At 44.3% G+C, this 12,235-nt stretch overlaps 2 protein-coding genes across 2 annotated transcripts in view; one reads left to right on the top strand and one right to left on the bottom strand.

Annotated features, from left to right (window-relative positions):
* SOD2 (superoxide dismutase 2) overlaps positions 1–3,601 on the top strand; it is a 212,381-nt gene extending 208,780 nt beyond the window's left edge. The window contains exon 6 of the mRNA XM_056852685.1: positions 3,588–3,601. The gene's annotated coding sequence lies outside the window, so the exon portion shown is untranslated. The remainder of the gene's footprint in view (positions 1–3,587) is intronic.
* The window catches only part of FNDC1 (fibronectin type III domain containing 1), a 119,569-nt gene continuing 110,912 nt past the window's right edge, over positions 3,579–12,235 (bottom strand). Inside the window, exons 16-18 of the mRNA XM_056853304.1 lie at positions 10,895–11,056; positions 5,785–5,907; positions 3,579–3,789 (exon numbers count right to left, since the gene is read on the bottom strand). Of these exons, the coding sequence (XP_056709282.1) occupies positions 3,674–3,789; positions 5,785–5,907; positions 10,895–11,056 (401 nt within the window). The 3' untranslated portion in view covers positions 3,579–3,673. The remainder of the gene's footprint in view (positions 3,790–5,784; positions 5,908–10,894; positions 11,057–12,235) is intronic.

The following is a 12,235-nucleotide window of genomic DNA, read 5'->3' as shown; positions in this document are numbered from 1 at the left end:
TAGGCTGGATACAATTTTGGGGAGGCAGAGCCTCTGGGCCTGTCCTCTCTAGTCTGGGAACCCCTGTAAGCGATTTTGAAGGTGGGGGCCATCTGTGTTATGCCCAGCTTGGGCACCCAGCCTCTAACCCTCAGGTGGCAAGGGAACCATGCAGTGGTGGACACCCATGTGGGACCCTTGGACTTGCCATCCCACAGTTGTTTCCCCAGCAGGCAGGCTAGGGGATGGGTGGTGTCATGGGCCGACAGGCGAGTCACCCAAGGATGTATCCATGCCCTATACTTAGGATCACCAACCTCCAGGTGGTGGCTGGAGATCTCCCATTATTACAACTGATCTCCAGGTGACAGAGATCAGTTCCCCTGGAGAAAATGGCCGCTTTCGCAATTGGAATCTATGGCATTGAAGTCCCTCCCTTCTCCAAACCCCACCCTTTTCAGGCTCCACCCCCAAAATCTCCATGTATTTCCCAACTTGGAGCTGGTGACTATACTGCACTGGTGTTCCTATGACTGTACTCAATAAAAACTGTGGCCTTTCTCCCTTCAATTTAACATGGGCCAAAAACACATGGTCCCTTAACCTACTTTATTCCCCGTTTCAGACAGGATCAAATTGACCCGGGTTGGGGGGAAACTGTACACATTACCTTGAAAAGAAGGGACGAAACTGTGTGCAAATCCATCCATGTAACCAGAAAGTGTGGGAGACATATACAATTCCTGTTTAGCTTGCAACACCTCCGCCCCTGGTGATTGGTTGTTTCCTGGGACAGGGAAGACCCTCATTGGTTAATTTGAAACGACCAATCACCGGGGGCGTGGGGTGTGTGCCAAACTAAACAGGAACTTCATGTCTCTCACACTTTCTGTTTAAATAGATTGATTGGCACAGTTTCGTCCCTGCTTCTCAAGGTAATGCGTAGTTTTCCCCCCAGCCCGGATAAATTTGATCCTGGCTGAAACGGGGAATAAAGTGGGTTAAGGGACCATGCGTTTTTGGCCATGGTCTGCTGGTTATTCTTCTTCTTCCCTCAGTCCACAAAATGGGGTGATGGTGCTATTTATACTATAACAACAGTGCAGACATATTATTAATTTCACTAGGTAATGTTCTTAGTGCAGTGGAAACTAAATCAGTGCAGTGGTTTTGGTGAACTTTCCCATTCCACATAAAATCCTCAATTATCAATTTTCCTGCATCAAATAAACTTTTATCAGCTTTCCTATATCAAATAAAAGCTTGAACTATTAACTTTCCTTCCAAGCAGTTAAGCTTTATGACTTGCAAGTCTTGTTGCTCCATGGTGAGCAATCAGGCATAACCAGAAACAGAAATGGGGCAATATGTTGTGTGTTTTAGAGGACAAGTTATATTTATGGATCATGTGTTACTTAGAATTAGTTGAAGAAAATACTTGAAAACAATATTAGTATTCAGTGCCAAGATTACTCAGGGCTAAACGAGATGCAAAAGGTCAATTAGATATACACGTATACCTAGCTCTGGAAGAAAATTCGTGGGCTGGAAGAAAAGCAGTGACAGTAACAGAGCAAATAAGGTAGGGAACAAGGCAGGGTTTTGCCCCTACTTTTCCCTATGCTTCATTTTTAATTAAGAAAAACCCCACCAACACTCTGCAAATGGCTGAGAAAGAGTCTTAATGAGAGATGTCGAACTCATTTGCTACGAGGGCCGGATATGACATAAACATCACTTGGTCAGGCCGGGTCATGCATTGCCAGCCCAGAACGGGAGCAGGGTTGTGTGTGGTTGCTCGCAGGCCGGAGAAGAGCGCTCAAGGGGCCGGATCCGTATGTTTGACAGCACTGGTCTAACTGGCTCAGAAAGGGGATTGGTGTTTTTTTGTGTGGACAGTGTACGAGCTTGAAAGGCGGGAGCAGCCCCTGAGTCTTCTTGAAACTACATGAAGGTCTCTGTGGCATGGAGGCCACTGGTGTCTCTCCCCATCTAGCCCCAGAAGGGCTGAAGAGCTGTTGCCTCAGAAGGCCGTTTGTCACAGGCCATTTTCACCTTAGCAAGAGCCACTTTGGCATTTGGTTTGCATCCTTGGCTGAAATGAAAAACTTTTTTCCCCATGACATTTTTGAGCATGTGTAATATTAATATAAAAGACCTAATACAGTATACCCAGTTGCACCTGCATCCAACGGTTTCTATTTATTTAAAATATTTATATTTTACCTTATCTGTTCAGACTCAACTAGAGTGATATTGCATAATCTCTGTCACTTAAACAGATACTTAAGTTCATGCATGGAGCTTGCATTGGCTCAGATATATGTTTGAAGTTTGAACATCCAACCTGTATGTCACAGAACTGCTCCCTTCTATTACAGAAGTAGTTCACTGTGTGGCATAAAGATTCCCATTCAAGAAAAATAACTCTGAAGAACTCATGGGACCACAGAAAGAATTTCATAGTACTTTAGGCCAAGGTACAAAGGGAAAATACCTGAAGGACTAAGGTTTTAGATCTTCAACCCTGCTACGACAAAGTCTTGGATTTAAACAAACGTGCAACCTGATTTGGGACATGTTTGCAAATCTCACCAAGTTCAACGTAACCTACGCCCAAGTAAGTGTACAATTAATGTCAGTGAGCACCATTCTCACTACATTACAGCTTCAGTGGTTTGTGAACTTTATTAAAGAGCATTAAATATGAATTTAACCTGTACATTGCTGTGGCGATGAATTGGCACTATGGTGGGGGCTCTGAATCATGTTAATAGGTCATGCAAATAATTCAACCACATTGAAACATCACTTGCCAGGAAGCCTGATGCAGAATTCTTCTACTTTATACAAATATCAGCATCATTACATCTCAACCATATTCATAAGAAGAGAAGCATGGTTCTTTACATGGTTACTGTATTGTGCATAATATATTTTTTCACAGAATAAAAATTTAACAGTCATGTTAATTAATAGCACCTTTTACATAAATCATCCCATAAACATATTTACCTAAATCAACAAGAAAACCTCAGCTTCTAAAAAATACTTCTGCAAGCATACAGTACTGTATTTTTTTAAAAAAGTTGAATTTACATAGTGACCTGGTGTTTTGTCCTACAGTGTGCAAACCCACAGGAAAAATCTCAAGTGACACTGACTGGTTTTCATGGATGTTCAGTAACACGTCATGATTGAACAGCAATATTCTCAAGCATAAGACTCTGCCCCGCGGAAGGCAACAGAGCGTTCCATTAATAGAGGTGGAAAGTGGTTAGCATTCCATAATGCAAGCACAGCATGCTTAAGTCATTCCTTGCAAGATATATCACAATTCCAATTTTTCATGGCTGGCCAAATACATGAGGTTCACTTAGCACCAGGTAGCACCCATTGGCAGCCATGTCTCCACGCCTTTAAAGGCAAAGAGAAGGAAGGCAGGACACCAAATTTAAATCCCGTGTGTGCTCTGAAGCAGAGTAATCAAGCAACGCCATAGACTTAGGTTGACAAAAGCCTATACAGCATTCAGTTTCATCAGTGTCTATTAGGTTGCTGTTTTGTTTCCTCCTTTTCGTGCTTTCCTTCACCTTATTTTTCCAGACCAGCTGCTCAGAGTCCTCCAGTAAGTCATTCAAAAGGCACAGCTTGGTGTACTTTGCTTAAGAATCACCGGAAGTCTGCAGTACAGTTACCATTTCCCTGGAATGGGCACACCACACTCATACCAGCCCACATAGTAATAAGGTGTCATATATCCAATGCGACCAAATGATACGGGCTCTTGTCGATACTGCCGATAATAACCTGCAGAGGAGCCAAAACGTCAAGATCAGTAGTTGTAGCAAAAGAGTGATCTTGTTATGACAGAGGATGTAAAGCTATATGAGAAGGAATAAGGTCTAAATCTGCTGGCAATCATCTGAAATGTCATACCCTGCCTTACTGGGTTGTCCATCATGTCATAATATGACTGCACATGGCACACTATCTGGCCCCTTAGATGTCTGTGTTTGAATAAGTGCCTTTAGCACATTTACAGTCAACTGCCCTGAGCCTGACTGTAGTTGGGAAAGGGCGGGGTAACAAATCTAATAAAATAAATTAAAAAATAAATTCCTGTACCCAGAGAGATAGAGAAGATGCCCAGGTAAAGAATATCTCTTCCTTGAGCAGAGTTCAGGCCTCACTTGAATCTTCCAGTGGTGTGGCAGGAATTAAAACACTGTGCTACAGAAAGCAAGGATAGATCTCTAGGAAAAATCCAAAAGGACATTGCTACCAACCATTCACAGATCTTAGTATTGATACCTTAGTGATCTGCCATCTGGATTCCCTACTGAAAGTCTGGCTCAGAAACCAAGAGAGTTGACGAACAACAAAGTGTGCCATTCTGAAATCTTTCACTTCGCTTTATCAGTCCAGCACTGGTTCAAAACAAAACCACTCTTCCCCATGTACACATAAAACTTTCATCAGTTTTAGTGAAATTCATGAAATGAAAGGGCAGAGTGAATGGATGGGGGTAAGCTGGCGGCTTTTCATTGTTGTTGTCGTTGCTAAAGCTGAATGTTCTGGGGCTGCAGCAGAGTAGTAGATGGATGGACATTACTGCGGCCAAAAATAGATTTTTAAAATTCTTAATTTTTTTTAAAAACGTTCAAAACCAGGCACAGGCATTGACAAAACTCCATTGCTTACCACCAGTGAGCTCAACAGTAGCATTCAGTGCCCAGGACATTCCACATAGCATTCTATAAGACTAGTTAGGAAAAGAATAACCTTTTCACAGCGACAAAGAGATGTGATTTGGCAGCTGAGAAAATGTGATTTCCTTGCAATGGGAAAAACTTCTTTGAGGCAAAATGACTGGTTCCATCAAGTAGCAGACCAACAAGACGGAAGCTGAAAACTCAGTACTCGAGATCAAAATTAGGATAAGAAATCAGTTGGCGTGAGGTTAGCACTGAAAAATGGTCAACGTTTGACAGTGATGCCCCCAAGATCATCAGCCCCTAGCAACCCCCATTTTTGTCATGGTTTGGCCCCCCTTCCTTCTGTACACATGTACAGCGTGGACCTGGAATTGATAGAAGAAGCCTGAATTAAAGTGATCTCAAAGGGCAGGGAGACATGCCAGAGAGGAAAAGGAATGCAGGGAAGCTCCTCTATCATGGCAGAAACCCACACTAAGAGGGATTCAATTGAGGGCCATTTTCCCCAAGGACCTCGAAGCCTCCTCCAAGATAATTTGATCCTAACTAAGGACCCTGATTTCAAAACCAGTAAGCGACGGGCCAATTCCAGCAGCTTCTTTCATATCTCAACAACCAGACAGGAAGATTCCTGCCCTTCCCCAATCATGACAAGTACCTGACCATGTCTAACTTCTAAATCTCCCCAAGAGAACACTTTAGACACTCCCTGCAAAAGCAGGAAACTTTTAACTGTTGAAAGCATTAGCAGATTATCAGCATTTTTTCCCACATATGTGATACATTCTCTGAAATGCTGATCACAGTGCCAATTCCATACTTCTCCTGTGTTTCACATTTCTGCTTCTTAGAGCTCTCCATGCACAGCTGGATTCACCACCTTTGTTTAGACAGCAAAGCGGTGTATTATCCTATGAATTCGAATTAACAAGTTACAGCACAGAACTAACCTAATGGATGCCACGGTGCGTTCCTTGACTACAATTTTGTTTCAGAACCATAGCACATGCCGCCTACAGTCCAGTCTACAAGGTGTGTAATGCAGCTCTCCAGCGCTAAGTACATTTCATCTCACTTTTTCTTTTACCTGGAATAGTAGGCAGAGCTTCAACATATGATTGCGGCCCTGTTCTTCCATCCATGTGTGAGTCCACAAATTGGCAATGATCTTCACCTCTTCCCCAACTATCCCCAATGCTATAGAATGTATCTGGAAAGTAATATGAGTGGTTAAGAACTTATAACTGCTCCAACTCAATAAGTGCATGTGCTGAATGTGCAGAAAGAGACTTCTGCCCATAATTACTCACATTGGACGAGGTTCCTCATATGCAAAAGGCTGTTTTTATGGAAAATCTGTGTGTGTGTGTGAATGTGTGTGTATGTGTGTGTGATCCTGCATCTCAGAAACCATCCCAAAGATGTACAGTGCCTGTAATCTGTTTCGGGGGGAGGGGCAGCTTTCTGTATGTCCTTCCTCATTGCCCTTTAATGTCTTGATCAGAACCAGCAGTACCAAACAAATCCTTGGTAGAGAAGATTCTCCTCTTCAAAGTCTTTGGACTGGGGCAATGAACTCTTGTGGCCCTGTTTTACACAATTCTGAATATTCCCAAAGGCACAATGTAAAGACACCCTGATGAGGCTAGCAGCAACAGGCTTTCATATACAGTGAGGGGAAAAAGTATTTGATCCCCTGCTGAATTTGCCCGTTTGCCCTCTGACGAAGAAATGACCAGTCCATAATTTTAATGGTAGGTTTATTGTAGCTGCGAGAGACAGAACAACAACAGGAAAACCCCCAGAAACCCAGAAGACAAAAGTCAGAGATTGATGTGCATTATAATGAGTGAAATAAGTATTTGATCCCTTTGCAAAAGACGACTTAGTACTTGGTGGCAAAACCCTTGTTGGCAATTACAGAGGTCAGACGTTTCTTGTAGGTGGCCACCAGGTTTGCACACATCTCAGGAGGTATTTTGTCCCACTCCTCTTTGCAGATCCTCTCCAAGTCAGTAAGATTTCGAGGCTGATGTGTAGCTACTCGAACCTTCAGCTCCCTCCACAGATTTTCGATGGGATTAAGGTCTGGAGACTGGCTAGGCCACTCCAGGACCTTAATGTGCTTCTTCTTGAGCCACTCCTTTGTTGCCTTGGCCGTGTGTTTTGGGTCATTGTCATGTTGGAATACCCATCCTTGACCCATTTTCAATGCCCTGGCTGAGGGAAGGAGGTGCTCACCCAAGATTTAACGATACATGGTCCCGTCCATCGTCCCTTCGATGCGGTGAAGGTGTCCTGTCCCCTTAGCAGAAAAACACCCCCAAAGCATAATATGTCCCCCTCCATGTTTGACGGTAGGGATGGTGTTCTTGGGGTCGTAGGCAGCATTCCTCCTCCTCCAAACACGGCGAGTTGAGTTGATGCCAAAGAGCTCGATTTTGGTCTCATCTGACCACAACACTTTCACCCAGTTCTCCTCTGGGTCATTCAGATGTGCACTGGCAAACTGCAGACGGGCCTGTACATGTGCTGTCTTGAGCAAGGGGACCTTGCGGACTCTGCAAGATCTCAGTCCTTCACAGCGTAGTGTGTTACCAACTGTTTTCATGGTGACTATGGTCCCAGCTGCCCTGAGATCATTGACAAGTTCCCCCTGTGTAGTTCTGGGCTGCTTCATCACCGTTCTCACGATCATTGCAACTTCACGAGATGAGATCTTGCATGGAGCCCCAGACCGAGGGAGGTTGACAGTTAGGGTTAGGGTTGTACCAAGCTGCTTGGCAATAGTCTTGTAGCCCAGTCCAGCCTTGTGAAGGTCTATAATCTTGTCCCTGACATCCTTGGACAGCTCTTTGGTCTTGGTCATGGTGGCTAGTTTGGAATCTGATGTTTTGATTGCTTCTGTTGACAGCAGAACCCTAACCCTAACCCTAATCTGGCTGGTTGGTAGGGGATCAAATACTTATTTCACTCATTATAATGCACATCAATCTCTGACTTTTGTCTTCTGGGTTTCTGGGGGTTTTCCTGTTGTTATTCTGTCTCTCACAGCTACAATAAACCTACCATTAAAATTATGGACTGGTTATTTCTTCGTCAGAGGGCAAACGGGCAAATTTAGGAGGGGATCAAATACTTTTTCCCCTCACTGTAAGGGGGTTAAAGGTAAAGGTCCCCTGTGCAAGCACCAGGTCATTCCTGACCCATGGGGTGAAGTCACATCCCGACGTTTTCTAGGCAGACTTTTGTTTACAGGGTGGTTTGCCAGTGCCTTCCCCAGTCATCTTCCCTTTACCCCCAGCAAGCTGGGTACTCATTTTACCGACCTCGGAAGGATGGAAGGCTGAGTCAACCTTGAGCAGGCTACCTGAAACCAACTTCCATTGGGATTGAACTCAGGTCGTGAGCAGAGCTTGGACTGCAGTACTGCAGCTTACCAGTCGGCGCCACAGGGCTCTTCCATAAGGGGGTTAGCTTCGTTAAAATTTAGAAATTCATTAAAAAAATCCTTTACAAATTTCTGTATACCCTCATCTGGTTCTTTAAGAATGTAAGAAACCTATAAATCAGGGGTTTCAAACATGCGGCCTGCGGGCCAGATCTGGCCCCCTGGAGGACTTTTACCCGGCCTGCGAGCTGAGGCAGCCAGGCCCCACTACCCACTCCCTTTATGGGTTTCTTGGGGCCGCAGTGGCCCCGCTCTGCAAGCCAGCAACCCTCCCCTGTCCCGTTCTGGGCTGAGCAGGGCTACTCCAGCCTACCTCGCGCAGCCAGCAACCTCCCTCCGTCATTTCAGGGCACAGCAAGGCCATCTGGGCCTCATGCGCCAACCCACTCATCTCCCCCATAGCTTTCTGGGCACAGCGAGACCCCTCAGGCCTCTTGCAACGAACCACTGATCTCCCCATGTAGCCTTCCAAGTGCAGCGAGGCTCCGCAGGCCTTGTGGGCCCACCCACCGATCTCCCCCCATAGCTTTTTGGGTACAGTGAGGCCCCTTGGGCCTCTTGCGCCGACCCACCAATCTCTCCCCCCGTAGCTTTCTAAGTGCAACAAGGACCCGTGGGTCTCGTGCACCAACCCACCAATCTCCCCCTGTAGCTTTGCAGGCGCAGCGAGGCCCCTCAGGCCTCTTGTGCCAACCCACCCATCTCCCCCCATTGCTTTCCGGGAGCAGCGAGGCCCCTCGAACCTCATGCGCCCACCCACCCATCTCCCCCGTTGCTTTGCAGGTGCAGAAGGCCCCTTAAGCCTCGTGCACTCACCCACCCACCTCCCCCATAGCTTTGTGGGTGCTGAAAGGCCCCTCGGGACTCGTGCTCCCCCTCACCCTTCTCCCCCCACCTTTCCAGCAACCCCCGTCCCTTTCTGGGCGCAGCAGGACCACAACGCCCCACAAGCCCAGCCACCTACCCTCCCCATCCCTCTTTGTCTTTTTCTCCCTCTCTTTCATTCTCTTTCTTTCTTCCATTCGTTATCTCTTTCTCTCTCCCTTTCTCTCATATCTATTACATTCTGTCTGTCTGTCTTTCTCTGTCGAGCTCTTTCTATCTGCCTTTTTGGACACCACCACCCCATCCAGATCTGGGTTGGCGAGTCAGTTATGGATTCACCAGCCAAGGCAGCCACCCCCACCCCCAGTTTAAAATTTAATGCCAGGTACTGGAGATAATAACTTTATAGAAAGCACAGGCAAAGCCAATTAATTATATTATTTTTTTACTTTCTTTTACTTTAAATACAAACATACTTAATAACAATAAGACTTAAATAAAAGAAAATACTGTAAGTATGTTATTGTTGTAAACTTGTTTGTGTTTTAAGTTAAAAACAATATATTTAACTGACTTTGCCTGTGTTTTCTATAAAGTTTGTATCTCCAGTACCTGGCATTACATTTTGTGGCATTTATTTATTTATTTGGTACACAGTCGGCCCAACCAAGAGACATTTATGTTATATCTGGCCCTCCTCACAAATGACTTCTACACCCCTACTATAAATAGTTTGTCTCGACAGCCAATCATAACACAGAAATATCTCCGTAATGGAAGGGCAAGTAAAGGCTCAAATGGAAGATTAATCTCAAAATGATGGGCAGAGATCTCTAAAGTGAGATTTGTTATTTATGTGTATTTCTAAAACAAGATGAGTATTAAGTACAAGAATCTGTTGGAACAGTTTGAAAAGTCAAGAAACCAGCAGGCCTTTGCCAACATTCCTGTATTTGATAAAACCGATTTGCATGTCCCCTGCTGGCTGAACACTTGGGTTCAAAGTCTTTTCTAAACTCATTTATGCTTCTGCCATTGCTTTCAGAGCTGAAGGTTTGACAATAGCATCCAGTGCAATTGCAACAGAGTAGCACTTTCTCACCCCTTTATAGATCAAAAGAGGACAGGGTACGCTCATTAGGACAATACTGGAGGGGGGCGGACAAAATTGCACTGAACCCTGATATTATATCTATTGTTCTATGGTGGGCTTCTATTTTGAGTTGTTTTTGTCTAAGAAAGGTGTTTACCCTACTCTAATACTTTCCTTAGGGAGCCCCATGGCGCAGAGTGGTAAGCTGCAGTACTGCAGTCCAAGCTCTGCTCACGACCTGAGTTCGATCCCGGCGGAAGTTGGTTTCAGGTAGCCGGCTCAAGGTTGACTCAGTCAGCCTTCCATCCTACTGAGGTCGGTCAAATGAGTACCCAGCTGGCTGGGGATAAAGGGAAGACGGCTGGGGAAGGCACTGGCAAACCACCCCGTAAACAAAGTCTGCCTAGTAAACGTCGGGATGTGACGTCACCCCATGGGTCAGGAATGACCCGGTGCTTGCACAGGGGACCTTTACGTTTACTTTTAATACTTTCCTTAATAATATTAAATTGCCAAATTGGCAGCAGGCCTCTAGGAAATATAAGCCTACATAATTTTCAAGCAAACTAATTGAGTTCTCTTTTAAGACCTTCAACTGTCATGCAGATGGTACAATTACACAGGGTCTATCTACAGAGTCACAACAGACTAGTTCTCATCAAGGTAGTAAAACCTGTGTTCAGGTTTATTATAATGCAGGTGCAGCTCATATGCCCGAATGTTTCTCTACACAAAAAAATCCCCTTCAAACAGGAATATAGCCAGCCTTTTGTGAACCGACCCTGCTGGTATCAAATCACAGCGCTGTAAAACGATCCCAATACATACCTCTTAGATCATCACTGAGGTATATCTTGTATCTCAGTGAGTTACAAAGAACGACACCAACAAATTTCCGATACCATGTCCGTTTCACATATTGCTTGCCACTGCATTCGGAGTACGTGGGATCATACTTAAAGGTGAATGGGATCCAGATAGGTTCACCACCTGAAATGCAACAATAAAGAATAGACCTGAACCTGATGCTATATTGTAAGAATGTACTTTTAAAACTAAACTCCGCATCTCGATTCTGAGTGCATTCACCTAAAAGTCTGTTCATGTAATAGTTTCCTTCCAAATGAATGTGTTTAGGACTACCACCTACTGCTCATACTTAATGTCATTCTTGCTCCTCCCTGCTCATTAGCCTGACTAGTTGCTACTGATGCCAAGCCCTCCTCCATTCTGCAGAGGGTGCTGAGCCGCAAGCGGTGTAAGCTCCTTTCATCGTGGGCACCTACCTGTATGGAACTTTGTTTCCCAGCAAGAGGATGAGACAGCAGTCAAAAGTACAAACGGGGAAGAGTCAGTGCAATGAGCAATGAGAACTATTCACTGATATTCTGTGCTTGCTATCAATTTACACTCCTTTGCCCTTTAGACCCTATTATTGTTGTTGTTGTTTGTTGTTGTTCAGGGCATGGCACTACGTTCAACATGCAGCTATTGCCATATAATTGTTTAATAGTAATTTAGTTAAATGTGGAAATTAACGGCATAGAATACCCACGTGAAAGAATGTATTGCAGCATCAATGCAAATTTGGGGGGGGGGAGAGAGCAAAGAAAAACATAGCTGTTCAGAAGTTCCACAGAAGTAGGTCTTTTAATTTTTTTTCAAATGCATTGTAATTTTAATTTTTAAAAGTTTTATTTTTTTAATTCTTGATAGAGCATACCAGCATCAGAATCCATCTTCCTGTAGCAGCTCTCGAGTTCGGACAATATGGACTAGAGACTTTTACATCTAATCATTTCAGCTTAGCCAGGTGTGGAGCAGGCTATAAAAATAGCCAGTGCAGACTCAAGCTGTAAACAGATCAAATGGTAAAGTCTACCTTGTTTTTATAATTGCTTTGTAATTCTACCCATGCAAGAGAAAAGAATCTGCTAGATGGAAAATTCGGGTGTGAAAGTTGTTTTTCCATTTCTTTCAAAGTATTTCCCTATGTGTTCTGTCTCTTATGTGACTGGCAACTGTTCCAATGCATGGGAACCACATTTTTAAAAAGGGGATTTATTTGTCCTTCCTCTTAAAAGATTCTTTGTCCCTAGAAAGAAGCATGCTATAATCCTGTAAACAGAAACAATCATGAATAACATGCAAGAATTGTCCCATTTAACT

This window comes from Euleptes europaea, chromosome 7 (genome assembly GCF_029931775.1).
Source record: "Euleptes europaea isolate rEulEur1 chromosome 7, rEulEur1.hap1, whole genome shotgun sequence".
NCBI lineage: Eukaryota > Metazoa > Chordata > Lepidosauria > Squamata > Sphaerodactylidae > Euleptes > Euleptes europaea.
The sequence above is the reverse complement of the archived record's forward strand: the minus strand, read 5'-3'. Positions and strand labels throughout refer to the sequence as shown.